The following is a 21,794-nucleotide window of genomic DNA, read 5'->3' as shown; positions in this document are numbered from 1 at the left end:
AAGGTTGCTGTGAGGTTTCATCGGGATGGTGTATACGGAGTGTGTAGAACAGTGCCAGGCACAGGGATGCGCTCGTCTGGTGTTGGGGGCATGGCACATGGCTGGCATGTTTAGGTGAACTTCTTCCTTCACAGAATGAGCCGAGTTGGGGATGTTGGCGCATTTGTGGCGGGATGTCGATGTCACTTTAAAGCAGCCCTCAGGAAGGCTGCCCAGAGGGGCTCCAACACAAGCAGGGGACACAGTGACCTGATTCTTCAAAATGTAATTAGAAGTCGTGGACCAACTCGTGTGCATAACATACCTGGGTAATTTTCAGCAGGATGCAACAAGCCTGCCTGCCCAGACCCTGTTCCCGAAACTGATTCAGTGTCAACAGTGTCACCTGGCACGTATTCTTCTTGAGGTTCCACAGGTGAGCCTGAGGTGCGGCTCCACCGAGACCCACCATTATAAGCTCACATTACAATGCCTTTTCCATCTTACTGTTGGTTGCCTGATGGGGGAAGAGGGCTTGTGTATGCCTTTGGAGTGGGTCACAGACTGGTGTACCAGGAAGCACAAGCATCCACAGTTTGGGGACCCAGAAGCAGGCCACAAGCCCAGCTGTGCTTCCCTTAGCCCAGAACCTTCTCCAGATCAGCTTCTCATGAGAGGAAGCTGAGTGAGGGAAACATTGGAAGGAACTGAAAAGTGGTTACAGAGAGTGGACACCTCTGGGAGTGCTTGAAGGGAGGACAGATACAGAAACAGGGTCCTTACAGACACCCAGCACCAGGGCCTTAGGCTATACCCACATATTGACAACTTTAAATTTTTAGTATTTAAAAAAACAGTTAACTTTTTAAAGGTTTGTTGCTAATTCCGTCCAAGCACTCAGTAGACAAAAGGCCAAATCCCTGGAGCTTAAAGGCAAAAGAACAAAATTCAACTGAGTACATTTTAAAGATCTTACTGGCTTTATATTTAGTGATTCATGAGTCAGGTAGCATGCAGTCTAGCAGATAGAAAGGAGCTCCAAAGAGCTGTACAAGGTGAGAGATTTTACTGGAGGAAGGGAACAGAACAAGGAAATTATACTAGGCAAAAAGGTGGGTTGATTATTGCAAGGTTCCTTTCCTTGTAGGGGATGACGGGGGTTGTCAGGCAGATTACCTAACTAGTACTGATCAGTCTATTCCTGATTTAAGCTGATACCTAGTTTAGGGTTGTTTTGCCGGAAGAGCCAAAACTTTAAGTTTCCGTTTGGTGACATGGGGCTTAGCATGAGCAACTCCATTTTGGGCCTGCTGTTTTGTCTTTAACAGAACAAAGCATATCATTAGAGCTTAAAGGAGTGTTCTTTTCCTGTCTTTGAGCCAAAGTAATAATAGTAAGCAATTTCAGTGTTTCAAAGCTATGTTTCATTGTTTTAACTTGTGTGAGCAGTAAATACTTTGTAGCAGTGGATGGCCCTGGCTTGTCTTATCCAGCTCAGCTTTAGGCCAGCAGAGTTGATGTGTGTGTGTGTGGTTTTTTTTCTTTTTTCTTTTACAATGTCAGAACAGACTTTTCGATTTTTTTAATGTTCAACAAAGGTGTTTCTCCCTTTTAGCATAGGTGACAAATAGTAGGGAAGTTCGCGTTGACCTAATGCTGGATCCAGAAAGCCAGGTATGGCGGGCTCTAGAGAGCTTACTGTTTGGGTGGTTTTTGTTTCTGCATTTACTTCATAAAGGTTTATCAGCACTGTTATGTGCCAAGTGTGGTGCTAGGAGCTAGGGGAGACTGTGGTAAACAGCCTCACAGCCCTCACAGAATTTATACTCTTGCGGTACAGCACACATTTGTCAAATAATAATTACAATAGTAGTAAGTACTGTGAAAGAAGAGTATGCTGAGAGTCTAGGACAGATGAACCTGATTGAGGGGGAAGGGATTGTTGGATAGAGATCAGGATAGGCTGCTGCCTAGGCTGCAGAGGCATTCTAGGCTTCAGAAGCAGCATGTGCAAACGCCCTGAGGTGGGAAGATCCTCACACATTTAAGGAACAGAAAGGAGGCCGGTGTGGGTTGGAGTGGCAGGAAGTGAGGTCAAATCACAGAGGACCTTCTATGCCTCAGTAAGGATACTGGAATTTGGGCTTAGGGTTTTAATGAGCCTCACTGGCCATGTCTCAGCTCCGTGTCGGCCAGGAGACTCTTTTCTCTGTCATGGAGAAGGCTCGCTCCCAAAGCTGGCCCCACCCTGGAGATTTTCTTCCTCTAGAGCTGCCCTGATGCTTCATACCCACTGGTCTCATGCTTTATCCTGCCTGACAAGTCCCCAGCATGAGCCTTATGATCCCTGAGACCGTATCATCCCCAGGCCCATAATGAAAGGATTAAATCTAAGTACTGGTGGTGGGGGAGTACCCAAATGAAATGAAAGTGAAAGCTCATCTTCCTGATGCATTCGCTTCAGATTAGTAAATCCTGGCAGTGCACATCCTTGGCTTTTGTCTCTCGAGCGCTTGGACTGAATTGGCAACAAACTTTTAAAAATCAAATTTTTTTTAATACTACAGATTTTAAGTTGGCAACGTGTGAGTATAGCATAAAGGCCTTGGCGTTGGGTGTTTAGCAAATTCTGGGCTGTGGGGCAAACACCACGGCTGACTCCGTGTTCGTCTGGCACCTTGAAAACGCCTTTTTCCCCGTCACTGTACACCCGGCCGGCCGTGATGGGCCCCAAGCCCCTGGCGCGTCATCTGCCTATGCTCAGGTTGCCCCGGGAACCTGCCGCCCGTGGCCAGGAGTCTGATTGCCTGAACTCTGATCCTCAGCTGCCCTTTTTGGGGACCCCTCTGGCAGATTCTGCTACACGTCAGGCAACATTTCCCAGTGACTTCTCGGCACGGGACCCAGGCAGGCTGCCCCCGATGGCCTTAGCTCTTAAATCTCACCTGGGCCTGTTCCCAGCCGCAGGCTTCTGCAGTGGTGATCCTGTACCACCGGCCTGCAGCCTGAACTTGGGGCAGAGCCATTGTGTGCTGGAGACAGCGAGTCAGCTGTTCTGACTTCCCTCCTGCTATGTGTGTGCGCACGCTCCTGACGCAGCAGAGTGCAGGAGGCCGGGCACGGTGCCGCCCTCAGAAATTACAACTCCGCTGTAAGCGAGGCACTCCTCCGGGTTCAGTTTCCACATCTATACCGTGGGCATGAGAGTAACAGCTTCCATATGGTGAGCCCTGACTCTGTTACTTCATTTAACCCTGTGAGTTCGTAGTAGTGTCTCCATTTTCTGCGCCTTCCTCGCAGGATTATGAAGGGGATTAAGTTAAGGTGAAGTGCTTTACAACCTGAAATGTATCAGATGAAAGTAATTTTATTCAAAATGGATTGGGGCAGTTCACACAGATGAAAATTGTAATTCGCAGTACTCACAGTGCCTGTCCGTCTATAGTGCTGATTCACAAACGTGTATCTGTTTCTAGTACAGGTCGTTCATTTAGTACATGAATGTGTACTGAGGGCCTGCGATGTATCAGGCACGGTTCTAGGTGCTTAATATACGTCAGTACAGAAAATCAAAGATTGCTGCCCTCGTGATGCTTAAGTTCTAGCAGGCAGATGGATAATGAATAATGAGCACATTGTGTAGTGTATGGGGATGTTATGAGTGCTGTGCACGAGAAACAGGCAGAACAGATAAGGGGGGCCAGGAGTGCAGGTCGCTTTTCTCATCAGGGTGAGTCTCTCTGCTTTCAAATATTTCCCGAGTGCCTGCCGTGCCCTGTGGCCTGGAGACACAGCAGTGAATGGGACGAATAAGGTCCTTTCCGTCCTGGAGTTTACTTTCTGGCAGGTACAGTGGACAGTTAACAAGCAGACAAGTACATGTGATAATTGCAGGTTGAGGTGTGTGACATGAAGGAAATAAACCAGGTGATGCGAGAGCAAGTAAAGCCGGGAGCAAATAGAGAGATGGGGTGGGCCTCTGAGTTGACATTGGAGCTGGGCCTGAAGTATGAGTGAGCCAGCCCCGGGGCGGGACCGGAACCAGGGCCAGGAGAGACTCGGAAGGTGCAGTCAGCCCAGGGAGGCCTGAGTGTGAGCACAGAGAGCGGGGCAGATGGACCGGTGAGTCTGGGGAGAGTGGCTGGGACCCGTGGGCAGTGCAGGGCCTCGCAGGCCACAGCGAGGGGTCTGGATTCTACCCTAACATCTGGGGATGGCCACTGAAGGGCTCTGAGTAGGGCCTGACTTGGATCTCCTTTGTGCTGTTAAAAGGCCGCCCTGCGCACTGTGTGCCTAAGCAGTCCTCTCCGTAGTCACACGTGAGGAGGACACAGACAGTTCTCAAGCTGATTCCCGCCCACATTCATCGAACCCCTGCTGTGTGCCAAGCACTGTGTGTGGTGCTTTTCATGGGCATTTCTTGGTTCACTCCTCTCTGCCCAATTTCTGATTTGTCCAGAAAGAGTCCATGCAAACTGTGATTCATTGTCTTGCAGGAGTCCCCCAAAAGCTGGGGTGCAGGGGGACCCTGGGGTGGAGAACAAGGGTGCAATGGCAGGTGGATTTAGGTGGTTTAACACCAAAGCAGCAGTTGGTCTCTGTCCTTTTTTAGGATAACCCATCCTGTGACCCGCAGGAGGTTCATTGTTGTTCAGAAGCCAGAATGTACAACAGTTCTTCCCTCCACCCTCCCTGACAGGTAGAGGTCAACTGAGAGGAACAGGCCCATTCAGTCAGCTGGCCCTTTAAGAAAATGGTATTTGGCTTTTGAAACCAACTCTAGATGATAAGCTCACCCCTAAAATGAGAAGTTCCAGGGGATAAGACCCCTGTCCCGGTCGTTCTGGTAACTCAGTTCGCACAGCATTCCGATTTAAAATGCCTTTTCACATTAGCATCTCTAAATGTCAGTGGAATTTGGTGGAGACAAGAAATGGACGCAGCACTTCAGGGCCTCAGAGATAGACTCTCTAAGCCCGTTTGCCAGCTTCCTTAAGCAAGCAGGTGTCCAGGCAAGGTTGATGGTGAGATGACCCCAAGGGCTACCCTAAACATTGCTGTGTTTCAAAAAGAAAAAAAGAAAGCACCTTTTCCCCCTTTCACCTTTCCAAACTAGCAACTGGAAATATTTAACTGGGCACATTGCATCACCCGCGAATCTGATAATACTTGTTCTCACAGTCTGTGTGCACGCAACGGCAAGTCTGGAGACCAAACATTTACCTATTCAAAATAATGTATTCAGTAAAGGTGTTTCAAGTCAATCCCCCTCTCTGTTGGATGGACTCTAGTAGCTTCCTGCAGTTAGTCTTTCCAACCACCTGAATTTCAGATGAAAAACAAACCTCCTTTGTTATACTACACCTTCTTGAATCTGATAGCTTAAATGCATGAAAGTCTGATAAATGCAGCTCTTCTCTTCTCCTTTTGGGCTGCATTTAGAAGGCAAATCAAGAGGATTTTCCTTTTCTTAGACGTAGCTGAACTCTATAAAGGGCTTCTGTTTTGTAATCTGTTTTCGAGATCTGATGCGTGTGTTTCTAACACCCCATCACGTGAGGAGGTCTGACGTAGCCACCCAACATGACTATGAGAAAATGCACTGCAAAGATGTGTGTGGGATGGTGGAGCCAGATCACTGAAGCAGTGTCCTTTGTCAGAACACTTTCTGCAGAGAATAGCAGATCCATGCAGTAGATTCCACTTCAGTATGGGGCCTGCGCTGGCCCAAAATGGACTGTGAGTTTGACTTTTGCAGGATTCCAGGTCAGTATCCTAATAATAGCGTGTTCTTTTTTAGTTGGGTTTTATTCCTAAGTGTCTTTTTATAGAAGACTTGTAGTAGAAAGAGGAGAAAGTTGCTCTGTTGATTTAGTTTCATTATTATGTACGTTAGGAATTGAGCGGCCAAGGTGCTGCAAGAGGGCTCTTGGCTTTTTCTCTGATCAGAAGATACAGAAAAGTGGGAATCAGTCTGGCCCTGGAGAGTGGCCTTGAATAAGTGACTTCGAATTCTCACTAGGAATGCAGACTGGACAGGGTTACTTCACTTTCCATCTGTCATGTCTTAAAGATTTGCTAATAAAAGTACACCAGATTTCATTAACAAGGTCTATAAAGTTCTATATAATAGTTACACTGGTTAAACAACTTGAGGTTTATCAATTTTTTTTTTTTTGGTTGACATTGTGAGAGTTAAAATTTTTATGGAAACTATCATTTTTAAGTTTTTTGACTTCCCTGTATTTCAGTAAAATTGCCTTGTCAAATTTGGGGAGAGAAGATTTAATTAAGGTGGAAATACTGGAATTTGTTGGTTGGATCATTGTCAGGAATTGTTTCCTTTGATTTCAAGTTCAAAACCAGGAAGAGTATCCAGGATATAATGGGGAGGGGCTCATTTAGTAGATGAATGGATAGAATTGTAAGGGCAAACGGAATGCTGTGACCAAGCTAACCTTTGAGATTTGGAAGGCAAGGATTCAAGCAAGGATAGATTGTGCAAACAGAATCTAGGCAGCAGCCCTGCATACCAAGGAACAATTTTCACCTGAGTGTGTAGTGGGGAAGGCCCACACTAGGCAAATTGGTCCACCTGTTTTTCAGCCCTGTTCAAACTCAAGTGATAGATAGCAATCGCTTCACGCTTGGAAAATTAAAGACAGCTGTAGAGGGTGTGTATCTGTGTGACTGTAGGTGTGTCTGTTTCTCTATCCCTTGGATTTTCCTTCTGTCTCCTGGGCGTTTCTGCTTTGTATTTCAACACACTTTCATTTATTTTGTCTTTAGTTCCTTTAGGCTTATAGATGATTCATTTTATTGAGTAAAATAATTTCTAAATAGTTTCTTTAAAAATGATTTTGAGCATTGTCTTATAGGTTAGAGAAGTGGTTCTCAAACTTTTTATTCCCAGGACCCCCTTACACTCTTATAAATCTTTAAGGACCCAAAGAGCTTTTGTTTATCTGAATTATATCTATCAATATTTATCATATTCAAAAATTTAAATGAGAATTTTAAAACTATTAACTTACGAAAATTAACTGTGATAAACCCAGTTACATGATAAAATGATGTATTTTAAAATATGTATTTTAAAATGTATTTTAAAAATAACTATTTTCTAAAGCAAAAAATGTAGTGAGAGACTTCCCTGGTGGTCCAGTGGTTAAGACTTCACCTTCCAGTGCAGGAGGTGTGGGTTTGATCCCTGGTCAGGGAACTAAGATCCCACATGCCTCTTGGCCAAAAAACCAAAACATAAAAAACAGAAGCGATATTGTAACAAATTCAATAAAGACTTCAAAAATGGTCCACATGAAAAATATCTTACATATATATATCTGTATATAGTGAGAAGAATGGTATTGTTTTATGTTTTTGCAAATACAGTTGACCCTTGAACAGCACAGGGGTTAGGGGCGCAGACCTTCCATGTGGTCGAAAATTCGCACAGTCTCCCTTCCTTCATATCCACAGTTCTGCATCTGTGGATTCAGCCAATCGCGGGTCCTGTAGTACTGTAGTACGTATTTAGTGAAAACCATTAGCATATAAGTGGATCTGAGTGGTTCAAACCTGTATTGTTCAAGGGTACGCTGTATCTTTAATATCTGACTTCAGAGAAAGACGGTTGGATTCTCACATCTGCTTCTGGATTCAGCTGCAATGTGTTGTTTTAGTTGAGTTATACGAAGAAAATCCAGCCTCACCCAACTAGGTAATTGGAAAAGGGAGAAGTTTTTTAATAATCTTTTCAGTTAATGGTGGATATTCTTTGATACTACACCAGAACTTACCAGTGGGAATTTCTTAAAGGTTAATTGCAACATGGAATCCATATCAATGAACTTTCTGTACTTTGTTACATTTAACTCCACTGCTCTCTCTCTCACACCTTTTAGCCCCTGCATGATTTTTTTGGTAATATGCATTGGTCATTTGGAAAATGTTGGTTCACTGAGCCATGCATAGTATCCAGAAACCACTTTCATTACATCACCACCAACATCATCAGAAAAATCATTATGTACTGAGGAGTGTTGAGCTCATTGTGGTAGATGCATGTTTTCCAAAATTCTGTTTCTGCTTCAAAGTCTTTTGTTACTGGCAACAAAATGGCTACTTCCTTGAAATGACAGACTCACTTAGTTCATTTTCAGGGAAGTGTTTGCCCAAATACCCGTATTTGAATAGCCATGGTTTGTCTTACCATTTTTTTCAAGTAAAAATGGTGTTCCATGAAAAAAAAAAATTGGCTAGTTCAACTCAGAACTCAAAGAAACACCCAAGTGCTTTTTCTCAAGGCAGTATGCACCAGAAGTGTACCTCCCATTTTATCACACAACAGTAAGAAGACGTACAGTCAAGGGTCAAGATTTAATAAAATGAATAATTTTTACTCCTTAATCCAAGTGTTACTGGCTTGATGTTTGTTAAGTTGCCGGAAGTTTTCCCCATCTTTGCTTTTGCACCATTAATGCACATGTCAGCATGATAAAAAAGATGAATGACATCTTAGTGTTGTCATGAAAATAGTTTTTTTTTTAATGTCTTTATTGGAGTATAATTGCTCTACAGTGGTGTGTTAGTTTCTGCTTTATAACAGAGCGAATCAGCTATACATATACACATATCCCCATATCTCCTCCCTCTTGCATCTCCCTCCCTCCCACCCTCCCTATCCCACCCCTCTAGGTGGTCACAAAGCACCAAGCTGATCTCCCTGTGCTATTCGGCTGCTTCCCACTCACTAGCTATCGATTTTACGTTTGGTAGTGTATATATGTCCATGCCACTCTCTCATTTGGTCCCAGCTTACCCTTCCCCCTCCCCGTGTCCACAAGTCCATTCTGTACATCTGCGTCTTTATTCCTGTCCTGCCCCTATGAAAACAGTTTTGACCTCAAGAGCTTGCCGATAGGGTCTTGGGAGACCCAGAGGTCCATGAAACATACTTTGAGAACCGCCAGGTTAGAAGGAAGCTGGGGGGGGGGGTGGGGAAAGAACAGGAATTTATTTTTATTTTCCTGGTAATTTTGCTTTCTCTAGAGTAGCATTTGGGTTCACCTAGGTCTAATTTTTAAAGCTTTAAACCAGAAAGCTTTCTAAGCACAGTATGTTATTTAAGGCATTTGCTGCCCGGGGTCTGAGGAGCCAGTGTGTTTCTGCTCACTGTCGACATCAACAGTGTGTTGTACCCGCCCTGCGGGCGCAGAGGGTACCAAGATGAGCTCGGTTGTCCCTGCGCTCAAGGAGCAAACAGGGAAAGATAGAGATGTGGACAGACGCACAACATTACATGCGACTATAAAGGTAGGAACCCCAAATTAGAAATCCGTGAGGAAGGAGGCTGACCAGAGGAGGTGTCATCTGAGATGAGTGAATGATAGGAATTGCCTGGCAGCGGAGCTAGGGGCGAGGATAGAAGAAGAACCTCAAGAGGAAATACAGTTTTTCTTCTAAAGCTTCATACAGAGCGTAGAAATCCTCCCGAGTGATGAGGAAAGGACCCGTATAGGGAGTCCCTGTGCTGCCTGTGCTGTGGGTGTACTGAGGAGGCTGGCTTGGGAGGGGGCCTTCTGCCTTGTACCTTAATCCACCTCTCTACTGTTTGCATATTTTACCATCAGCATAGATTTATTTTACTTTTCTAAAACGTTAATTCTACAAGTAAGTGAAGAAAAGTCATTTTAATCATCAAAAGCATCTTATTTAAGTGCCCACCTTTGCATGAGATGAATGTGTGTTGTATAAGGCTGGAATATGGCAGGAGACAAAAGCAGCAGCAGATTCTAAATGTGCTAATTAAGTAGAATTCCCAGTGGCCTTTATATGAAGTATAATTATAAAGTATGTTTATCATATATTTATAAAATTCTTAAAAGCATTTACATATTTATAAAGTATACTTTATATAAATGTACATATATGTAATTATAACTTTAGAATTTTATATTTAATTTATATAGAGATATATATTTTGTTTATATATTTACGTATATGAAAACAGGATGATCATTCATCCTCATTTCCCAGGGTACAGTCCCAATGTATACCTGTTGCCCTGGCATGGTTATTAGTTGCACCCCCTTTCTCTCGCAAGTATCCTGCTTTTTATTTTTTCTTTTTTTAAATTTATTTATTTTATTTTTGGCTGCATTGGGTCTTCGTTGCTGCACGCAGGCTTTCTCTGGTTGTGGCGAGCGGGGGCTACTCTTCGTTGCGGTGCACAGGCTTCTCATTGCGGTGGCTTCTCTTGTTGTGGAGCACGGGCTCTAGGCGCGCAGGCTTCAGTAGTTGTGGCACGCGGGCTCAGTAGTTGTGGCGCACAGGCTTAGTTGCTCCTCAACATGTGGGATCTTCCCAGGCCAGGGCTCGAACCTGTGTCCCCTGCGTTGGCAGGAGGATTCTTAACCACTGCGCCACCAGGGAAGTCCAAGTATCCTGTTTTTTAGATGCTGAATTAAAAGTTCATCCTGTTTGGTGTGCTTATAAAATATATTTGCATACAGCATATGTTCATATAGTTATATAGTCATAGATTTATTGGTATGTGCACATGGATATATATGTATGTGTATTTATGTGTTTAGAAGGTGTATGTTAAAAGCTATTACAGCTAAAATACCAACTCAGGGAAATAGCAACATAAGTCAGATGACCACAGTTACCTAATTACAAATTAGTTTTTTTTTAAAAAATATTGGCTTACCAAAATGTTTGCATCTACATCATTTTTGTTAGCCTTTTTCGTGCTTATTTATTCCATCTCAGCAGTACTACTGAAAATAATAAATATACTGCACGAAACTTGCTTTTTTGAGCACGTTTTAGAAAATTACGTGTAAATTGAATTTCATCTGCTTTCCAACTTCTGTTTCTTTTTCTGAAGTCTGTTGTGGGCTTTCCATTGGCAGGAACTCCTGAGACTTCTGTTTTCATTTACTCTCAATGAAGAAATATAACAGAGAAGATCACTTTAATTTTTCTTAAGTCAAAGAATACTATTTTTGGTGAGAATGACTGCCTCCCCCCACGAGCTCATTTATGTCTTAATTCTAATTTTAGGGATATCGTTAAGTATGTTCAGAACTGTGGGTGCAAAGTGATTCTGCTGAATGTTCTTATCAGTTGCACAAACCAAACTGCCTAAAGGGGCCAGGCTGGGCTTTTTACTGAGAGAAGCCGCTTGGCGGTAAGTACTTGGACAGGTAGCACGTGCGTGCAGGTGACAGTGACACAGGGACACAGCCACGTGGTTGCCAGGCAGCCAACACCCCCTTCGCTGTCCAGTCTTCCTGTTTTTCAAGAAAAGATATGTTGATTTTTACGTTAAATCTTACTGGTTTTCAACGTGAGCTCAGTTTTTCAAAAACATGGTTCCAAAAACCATGGGGGTCAAACACAGCGTGTGGGGACCAGGTGTGCTTGTGGCCTACGGTGGGTCCCCTCTGGCCTACAGACTTCTAACTTATTTCTTTGTTGCATGTTGGACAGGCAGAATATGGCTTGGAATTGCATCTTCAGCAACTTTCACCGCTTTTTCACTTCGCATTTGCGGATTTGGATTCTTTGTCCTAAACTGTTACACTGGGAATCCCTGGTGGTCCAGTGGTTAGGACTCCACGCTATCACTGCTGAGGGCCCAGGTTCAATACCTGGTCGGGGAGCTAAGATCCCACAAGCCGCGTGGTGTGGCAAACAACAAAAAGCAAACAACAGCAACAACAAAATAAAAATAAATAAAGTGTTACACTGACTCCTAGATTACAAGCTTCTTGAGGGCGTAAAACTCTCGACTGTGCCTTTTTCTGACTGAAATTCCTTTTCCTCAGCTTTGTCCATATCTGCAAGGTTTTGCTGGGCTCACACCCGTTCCCAAGCCCCTCTCCCCCCGACTCCTGAAACCTGCTCCCAGCGCTCTTGACCCTTTACCTTCCCTGGGAATCTGTGTTTTACGGCTTTTCATGAGCACATCTTATTTTCCCTGCTGTACCACAGACCTTTGGGGGCAGTATTTTTGTTCCTCTAGCGGCCCTGGCTTTTAGTGTCAGCCCCCAGGCCTGCTTCTGCCTGGTTGATATAAAACCACCTGAAGAGCCTCTGAGACAATGTGGGAAGGAGGCTTGTCAGTGTTTACTCGGCGTGCCTTTCCAACTTGTTATCATATGAATGTATTACTTATTCACGAAATAAGGTACAAAAGTACATACGGATTCCAGGGTCTCACCCCAGCTGTTCCAAACCAGAATCTCTGCAGGGGCGGAGTAGGGGGAATCTGTAAACCTGTACTGTTTTAAAGCTTCCCAGCTGATTTTGATGCCTAGCCAGGTTTGGGAACTACTGTCCCAAAGCATGAAGTAGGTATTCAGTAAACATCTGTTCAACGGAGAGATGAACTCTTATCTTCCTGTAGCACTTAGCCTGATGCCTGTACTTAGCAGTTGCTCAATAAATATTGGTCGAGGGAATTAAAGTAAATTTTGAGTTCAGATACTAACTCCCCCGGCCTCACTTTCTTAGGTGTGGGTGGAGCCATCACTCCTTCCCAGGTTCCCACTCTGTCTGGGGTGGATGGATTAATTCTTACCTGGACCACTAGGACGGCCTCGCTAGCTGGTTTGCAACCCTCCCTCTGATCCTTTCCACACACTGCAGCCTAAGTGATCCTGAGTGATTTTTTTTTTAACTCAAATCTGATGATAACTTTTAATGATAACTAGTACTGGCAATATAAAACTTGCTGTGGGGAGTCCTCTAGAGCCCATTATGGTCTGGTCTGACCCTTCCAAACAGGAGAAGGTAACGAGTCAGGAGAGAAAGTAGATCCTACAGGGGCCCGGAACAGAGAGACCTCAAGGAAGGCCAAACAAGCACCAGCCAAGTATGTTATTGATCTATAAGCCAGTGAAGGATAGACTGCTGCTATCCATTCAGGGTGAACCTTTTTCCCTTCAGGGCACAGAGGAAGCCATAAAGATCCCCTTTTTTTTAAGTTTATATTCTTTATTCTTTTGGCTGCATTGGGTCTTAGTTGTGGTATGCGAGATCTTCATTGCGGCACTCGGGCTTCTCTCTAGTTGTGGCGTGCAGGCTTCTCTCAAGTTGTGGCATGCGGGTTTTCTCTTCTCTAGTTATGGCATGCAGGCTCCAGGGTGGGTGGGCTCTGTAGTTGTGGCACATGGACTCCAGAGCACGGGGGCTCTGTACTCTAATTGAGATGTGTGAGCTCAGTATTTGTGGCGCTCGGGCTCAGTTGCCCCGTGGCATGTGGAATCTTAGTTCCCCGACCAGGGATCGAACCCAAGTCCCCTACATTGGAAGTTGGATTCTTTGCCCCTGGACCACCGGGGAAGTCCCAGAGATCCCTTTTCATTTAATTTTATTTAAAGATTTAATCCCCCACATCCCTAGAAAAGATTCATGGAAGGTTCCACTTAAAGGCAGGGAAAACAAGAGTAAAAGAGCTATCACTAAATCAAGAAAGTGAGACAGTAGTCACACCAGAAACCCAGGCTCACAGTGGCTACAACAGTCGATGGTAAACCTTAGTTCTAAGCATCCTCGTCTCGAGAATTAAGAGAGAATAAACGTGGTGAGTACATTGTTCTCATTATCTGAATAATGAAGAATTTGTTAGTAGAAATGCTCTTTTTCCAATGGCTGAATGAGATAAAAAGAAGTCATCGAATGGATTCTTGTATAAAGGACTGTCTAAATAACATAATGGGCAGAGCTTATAATCCTTACAAAAAGGTGAAAAGAGATCCTTTATGTGGCCATCTGGTCTTTTCCAACTGAATAAATGCCGTGGGCTAAACATTATACTCCAGTGCTAGGAATACATTGCCACTGGGAGTTAAAGAAATAGCAGCAAGGTACGTGGCTTTCTGGACATCATGTGATTAGAGGTAGACTTGATGAATAGCTGGGTAGTATATCCTTTAGACCAAAGCGGGTATTTGGGGGGGGGGGTGGTACAGATTAAGTGCAGGAGTGATCCATTAGTGTGTAGTGGAATTAGTTTGGTGAGTTGCTGTTAGCATTTTTTAAGTGAAAGAGAATAGGACAGAACAGACTGCATCACACATAGTAAGGGTAAGTTTTAGTTTCATTTCTGTCTTAAGTCACTGTGTACCATGTATTTTTTACTGTGGGTAACTATGAAAGCCACTGCTTTGGATTGTCCCTCACTAGAATATTAGTGGGTAGGCTCTGGCCGTTCTAGGCTCATTATAGAACATAGAGGATAACAAGACCTGAGCTCTGGGAACAACGGAGGTAGCATCCTCAGACCAGAACAAGAGCCATAGTGCCTTTAACTTGTGCTAATTTAGGAACCTGTGACTAGACACGGTATTGTAAACTCAGAAATATACTTTCCTTGTTTTGTTTTGTTTCCTTTTTGATTGAACACCCCAGTCTACTTTGGCTGTGATAAAAGCGAAATCAGAAGGAACGGGATGGGTGCCCACAAGGAAGGGCCAGAGGGCAGAGTGCCCCTAGTGGTCAGACTTGGTCATGCAGACTGAGACTACACTGAGAAACCCTTCGGAGCCACAAATCAGGAATGGCTCCTCCAGTTCTTGCTTCTTTCCCGAGCAGCCAATGCCTTTACTCACAGGTACTGCTTACTTAGGGAAAACTTTTAAAAAATCATTTTCCTGCTTCATGAATTACGTTTGGATCAGATCATCAGGGCGATCTTCTGAAATAGATAAGGAGGCTTGTGGTAGGACCATGGCATTGCCCGACTCTAAGAGTTCAGTGCAGCAGCCCTGCGTGATGATGAGACCTTTAACATTTGGCCGGGGAACCTTTCTCCAAGCTACAACTTTGGAGAAAGAAGGAGAAAAAGTTCTGGGAGGATTTCCAACTATAACAACTATTAGCAGTGGTATGAGGAACAGGCTGGGGCAAGATAAAGATTAAACTTCTAAGGTTGACTCCAAGTCTTGGGAGCAGCAACAGAATGAGATTTTTAAAAAAAACAATTATTTTCATACAAAAAATGTTTTTCAAAGAAATTGAAAACAGCCTACAGATAAAGGAGCTCCTTGTGGAAGGGTCTCTGACCATTTCTCTCCTCTTGTTTCAGATGACAGTCATGTCCCTTTCCAGGGACCTCAAGGACGACTTTCACAGCGACACAGTGCTCTCAATCTTGAATGAGCAGCGCATTCGGGGCATTTTATGTGATGTCACTATCATTGTGGAAGACACCAAATTTAAAGCCCACAGCAATGTCCTGGCTGCTTCAAGCCTTTATTTCAAAAATATCTTTTGGAGTCACACCATCTGTATTTCCAGCCACGTCCTGGAGCTGGATGATCTCAAAGCCGAAGTGTTTACAGAAATCCTTAATTATATCTACAGCTCCACAGTCGTCGTCAAGAGACAAGAAACAGTCACTGATCTTGCAGCTGCAGGAAAAAAGCTGGGAATATCCTTCTTGGAAGATCTTACCGATCGCAACTTTTCAAATTCCCCAGGTCCTTATGTATTCTGCATTACCGAAAAGGGAGTGGTTAAAGAAGAAAAAAATGAAAAAAGGCATGAAGAACCAGCCATCACTAATGGGCCAAGGATCACAAATGCATTTTCCATCATCGAAACGGAAAATAGTAATAACATGTTTTCTCCACTGGACTTGAGGGCAAGTTTCAAAAAGGTCTCCGACTCCATGAGAACCACCAGCCTTTGCCTGGAGAGGACGGACGTCTGCCACGAGGTGGAGCCCGTGCACACCCTCGCCGAGCACTCCTACGCCGTGTCTTCCGTGACTGAGGCTTACAGAAGTCTGCCTGTACGGGAACGGGACAGCAGTTCACCTGGGAAAACAGGTAAAGAAAACTGCGAAGCGGTTGCAGCAAAACCGAAAACATGCCGAAAGCCAAAGACAATCTCCGCACCCCAGGATTCGGATTCACCTCCAGAAAATATACCCCCCCCTCCAGCAACCAACTTGGAAATGAATCAAGAAGGAAGTCCACAGCCAGCTGCAATTCTTTCCCTTTCAAAATCTCCCAGCAACAACGAAGGAGAGGTCCATTTTCCCAGGGCAGAGGAAAATAAATCCTCCGATGCCCCCACACTGCCAGCCACAGAGGTGCCGCCTCTCATTTACAATTGTAGCTGTTGTTCCAAATCCTTCGACAGCAGCACTTTGCTCAGCGCCCACATGCAGCTTCACAAGCCAACCCAGGAGCCCTTGGTGTGCAAGCATTGCAACAAACAGTTCAGCACCCTCAACAGACTGGATCGGCACGAGCAGATCTGCATGAGGTCAAGCCACATGCCCGTTCCTGGAGGGAATCAGCGCTTCTTAGAAAACTATCCCACCATTGGGCAGAATGGAGGTGCGTTCACAGGTCCAGAGCCTTTATTATCTGAGAATAGGATTGGTGAATTTTCCAGTCCCGGAAGTACCTTGCCAGAAACAGAACACATGGTTAAATTTGTTAACGGGCAAATGCTCTACAGCTGCGTAGTATGCAAACGTAGTTATGTGACTTTATCCAGCCTCCGAAGACATGCCAATGTTCACTCGTGGAGAAGAACGTATCCTTGCCATTACTGCAACAAAGTATTTGCATTGGCTGAGTATAGGACAAGACATGAGATTTGGCACACGGGAGAAAGGCGGTATCAGTGCATTTTCTGCCTGGAAACGTTCATGACCTACTATATACTCAAAAACCACCAGAAGTCTTTCCATGCCATCGATCATAGACTTTCCATCAGTAAAAAAACAGCAAACGGGGGCTTGAAGCCTAGTGTCTATCCATATAAGCTTTATAGGCTCCTGCCCATGAAATGCAAGAGGGCTCCTTACAAGAGCTACCGACATTCTTCCTATGAAAATACTCGAGAAAACAGTCAGATGAACGAGTCTGCACCTGGTCCCTATGTTATTCAGAATCCACACGGCTCTGAATTGCCTACTCTGAATTTCCAAAACAGTGTAAACACCCTGACCAGCAGTCCAGCCATCCCACTGGAAACACCAGCACGTCAGGATGTACCCACTTCCACCAGTGCACAAAACGCAGAGGGTACCAAATGGGGAGAGAGGGGAGAGTTGAAAGTTGATCTGGACAGTAACTTTTATTCAACAGAGGTGTCCGTTTCTTCTGCTGAAAATGCCGTCAGTTCGGGCCTCCGGGCAGGGGACGCGCCCGTTTTGTCTGTGAGTAACGGCAGTGAGAACTCCACCTCTGTGATCAGCTACAGTGGCTCAGCCCCCTCGGTCATCGTGCACAGCAGCCAGTTTTCATCGGTGATAATGCACAGCAATGCCGTTGCTGCCACAAGCAGCCACAACCCCGCAGCCCCTTCAGACCTGGCTGGCAGTCAGAGCCCGAAAGACGATGGCAAACCCGAGCCAGACAAAGTGGGGAGGGTTGTCAGCAGACCCAAGAGCATGAAGGAGAAAAAGAAAACCATCCTGTGTAACAGGGGAGAAGTACCAGAGGAGTCCAGATACATTGCTGATCCTGGAGGGTCATTGAGCAAAACCACAAATATCATTAAAGAAACTAGTAAAATTGAAACTTACATCGCAAAGCCTGCTCTCCCGGGAACCTCCACAAACAGCAACGTCGCGCCCCTTTGCCAGATAACGGTGAAAATCGGGAACGAAGCCATCGTGAAAAGGCACATCCTAGGATCTAAATTGTTCTATAAAAGAGGGAGGAGGCCCAAGTACCAAATGCAGGAGGAGACTCCGCCACGAGAGAGTGAACAGGAAACCAACAGAGACAGCCCGATCGGGCTCTGCCAGTCCGAGTGCATGGAGATGAGTGAGATGTTTGACGATGCCAGTGACCAGGATTCCACGGATAAACCGTGGCGCCCTTACTACAACTACAAACCCAAAAAGAAATCCAGACAGTTGAGAAAAATGAGGAAAGCCAACTGGAGGAAGGAGCATGAAAACAGGAGCCCGAGCAGCAAATGTAAATACCCGGCCGAACTGGACTGCGCAGTGGGGAAGGCTCCCCAGGAGAAGGCCTTCGAGGAAGAAGAAAATAAAGAGATGCCCAAGTTGCAGTGTGAACTCTGTGACGGAGACAAAGCCTCGGGGGCCGGGAATCAAGGGAGGCCCCACCGGCATCTCACGGCCAGGCCTTATGCGTGTGAGCTCTGCTCCAAGCAGTTCCAGAGCCCCTCCACCCTGAAGATGCACATGAGGTGTCACACGGGAGAGAAGCCGTACCAGTGCAAGACCTGCGGACGGTGCTTCTCGGTGCAAGGCAACCTACAGAAACACGAGCGCATCCACCTGGGCGTGAAGGAGTTCGTCTGTCAGTATTGCAACAAGGCCTTCACGTTGAATGAGACCCTCAAAATCCACGAAAGAATCCACACTGGCGAAAAGCGATACCACTGTCAGTTCTGCTTTCAGAGTTTTTTGTATCTCTCCACGAAAAGGAATCACGAGCAGAGGCATATCCGAGAGCATAATGGGAAGGGCTATGCCTGCTTCCAGTGCCCCAAAATTTGCAAAACAGCTGCTGCCCTTGGAATGCACCAGAAGAAACACTTATTCAAAAGCCCAAGTCAGCGGGAGAAAACAGAAGGTGACACGGGCCACGAGAACTCAAATCCCCTGGAGAATCCACATTTCATTGATTCAGAAGACAGTGACCAAAAGGATAATGGACAAACCGTTGTTGATAATGTCCTTTGAATGGTGATACTTAGAAAAATCTTCGAAACTATAAGTTGGTGGGTTTGGGTTTTTCGTTTTGTTTTTTTTTTGTTTTTTTTAAGTTAGCCATTTTCTTTTGTTTCTGTTTAATTTTGTTCACATAACAGTCATGAAGGAGTGAAATGTAACAAAGAAAATCTCATTTGTGAAAATTCCAGGAAAAGGATCCTAATATCTACTTTGGGTTTTAGCATTAACTTCATGCAAAGTACACAAAAACAAAGTAGCTGAATCTTCCAATATCCCAAGTGACCTGTGAAAGTTTATGAAGTTCTCAGCTATGATATTTCTGCCAGTCGGGGGAAAGAAAAGAGTTCAATTTTAGCGTAATTTAAAACTTTCTAATAAGTGCTAATAGGAACTGGCTGCTGAACTGTCTTTAGTCACTGGAGAAAATAAGGGTCAGATGTCATGAAAATGTCATCTTCATAAATAAGTTCAAAGGTAAATGAGCTATGACAGTCATTATTCCCAACCAGCTTCTATTAAAATTGTTTAAATTAATGGATACATACGAAATAATATAGTTGAAAATACGTGTGAAATGAGTAACCCGAGTAGGACATTCATACATTATCTAGAAGTACTTTTCTGCAACACAAACCTTGTAAAATACATATATAAATCACTCTAACTTTTAACTGTCCATGTCCCCTGTAGTGAATTATAATGATGAGCAATAGATCTGCAAATAATGAGGACTGATGTAAAAATCAGTAGAAAGCATTTTGAATATTACTTAAGAGCATGTGTATGCTTTTAGATGGAATGCTGTTCTCTTGAAGTTATGGCTGAGCTGTTATTAGAACTGGTCTACTCAAGTCACAGAAAACATAGGTCATGCCTTATCCATGGGGGAGAGCCTTCCCAGAAGTTACCTGTGGTTACCTGTGCTGTGCTGTATATTACTTTTTAGTGGCCTCACTTCAGAAAATGAAGAAAGGTCAGATTCTTCTGAAACTCCCTGCAGTCTTCCATCCATCACAAGGCCATGGACATGGAGGTCTTTCCAGGTAGATTTAACCAGTCTCAAGGGTTCAAGTGAAACCTGACGCCTTCCATGCCACTGAAGGAGTGTCCAGGAAATGTAGCGCAAAGCATGTGTACGGTGGTGAATTCCCAGGCACTTGAAAGTGACAGAAAGCCCAATCCCTACAATTGTTAGCCTTCTTGGAGATCATGCAGCCCACAAGCACATACTATTTAAAAAAAAAAAAAAAAAAAGGACAAGAGAAACACACACCCCCGCCCCACCCATTAATGACTTGAGGGGGCAGAGGGAGTGATGATCTTCCTTGCCTCGAACAGAGCTTTGTCTTTGCGGGGTGGGGAGATAGAATGTGGAGTGACAAGGTTCCATCACTTACTGATATGACTCAGAAATACATCCACAAACCAGATGCCTTGTCTTAATGTTTGCAGACATCTAGCCCGCTTGCTAAAAACCACTTCCGTTTTTAATGTTCTTTTATGCTGACCCACACCATCAGCACTACCCTCAAAATCTAACTGCCCTATAGGCTATTCCGTCATGTGGACTAGGTTCCTGGGAGGCTGGAAGTCATGAGTCTTACTTTTTAAACTGCCAGAATAGGAGAGAGAGAGGAAACATTCTTACCCTTTGATGACCAGTATGAGCAGAATCTGGGACCCGGTTCAAGGATGACCTGCGGCCATTCATGTTCACGGGATGTGATAGCTGGAAACCCAAGATGACCCAAGGTTGCAAGGTTACCATTGTGAAGAAGTAGCTCAAAGGACTCCAGATCCTCTCTCCAAGCGTTGTGATACCTCCATGAAGAAGACTTAATAAGGATTGGGGTGGGCAAGAAAGCATTTAAACACCCAGAAAAGGACATGATCAAAGCTGACCTTTTTATACTGTAGTACTTTGCTGTTAAATAACCCCAGTATTGTATTTGCATTTATCTTTTGTTCATCTGCTTTCACTTACAAACAGTATTATGTAATAGAGGAAAATGGAAAAATGCAAACGAGTCCAACTTTATTTTATACATTGTATATATGTATACCTGCACTATTCATTTGGGTTTTGTTAAAAAGATAGTTGCAAAGGGCCTAAGAAATTTTGAATTGATGATTAGAAAATTGAATAAGCCATCCTGTGATCTACTAATTTGTTTTATCTCAATTAGGCTTATGGATCAAGGAGAATTACTGTGTGTTTCAGTCACTTTGATTTGAGGTAACTCCAAATATAAAATGATTACATGTACTGATGTCTCCCAGCCCTTCCATGTGGATACTTTTTAAGTGGACTTGTATGCTGATAATTCTAGACCAAAGTAAATATGGCAGAATATTTATACATGAAAAAAATAATTTTGCAAATATTTTCTATAATTGTATTATTCGTTGAAAATGTTGATAGCTTGTGTTAGTTTCAGGGAGGGGTGTATATTTTGATAAAAAAAATACTTGACTTTGTAATCCTGTATATTCTATACAATTTATAGCAGAGCCGTTTTAAGACAGCCTTGTCGCATTTTTTGTTAATTGTGAAAATTTTATTCTAAGTGATGTTTATGCATTGAGTACATAACGACCAACTAGAATTAAAGTAAGTGTGAACAGTGAACATACTGTATGCTGTACAAGATATATTGTAATTTGCTGTTTTAGCATCTGTATTTTGGTTAGAAGATATTATTAAATACAGATGTTAAGGGTTGGAAAAGTCTAATTTTATTTTTAGAACTAATGGATATAAATTTGTTTTTGCTTGATTAAAATAGCTTATTCCTATGTTGTCTCTTCTTAAACGTTTTAGTGTTAATTATTTTGTGCAGCCAAGCAGCTATTTCATCTGTGTGAGTCACAGCATTGTTTCACATATGAGTCATTCAATATATTTCTGTTTCCTTTCTTGTTTACATTCCATGGTACCTGCTTACATGCTTAGGACTCAAATGGAATATGACATTAAAAAAAAGCAGAATAAAAGAGACTGAACTCTTGTTATCATTTAGTGCTTTGGATAGGCCGATCTTACAATAAATCAGAGTGTTGGAAATATTCTGCTCTGGACATCCACAGAAAACAAATTACACTTATTAACTACCAGGTATTCGGCAACGTC

The 21,794-nt window shown here is 43.8% G+C and overlaps 1 protein-coding gene across 3 annotated transcripts in view; it reads left to right on the top strand.

Annotated features, from left to right (window-relative positions):
- ZBTB38 (zinc finger and BTB domain containing 38) overlaps positions 1-21,460 on the top strand; it is a 55,438-nt gene extending 33,978 nt beyond the window's left edge. For all 3 annotated transcript variants that reach the window (XM_082840242.1, XM_082840240.1, XM_082840241.1), the window contains exon 3: positions 15,080-21,460. In XM_082840242.1, the coding sequence (XP_082696368.1) occupies positions 15,080-18,673 (3,594 nt within the window). In that variant the 3' untranslated portion in view covers positions 18,674-21,460. The remainder of the gene's footprint in view (positions 1-15,079) is intronic.
- The last annotated feature ends 334 nt before the right edge of the window (positions 21,461-21,794 follow it).

This window comes from Leucopleurus acutus, assembly GCF_964270905.1.
Source record: "Leucopleurus acutus genome assembly, chromosome: 5".
Classification (NCBI taxonomy): Eukaryota; Metazoa; Chordata; class Mammalia; order Artiodactyla; family Delphinidae; genus Leucopleurus; species Leucopleurus acutus.
The sequence above is the reverse complement of the archived record's forward strand: the minus strand, read 5'-3'. Positions and strand labels throughout refer to the sequence as shown.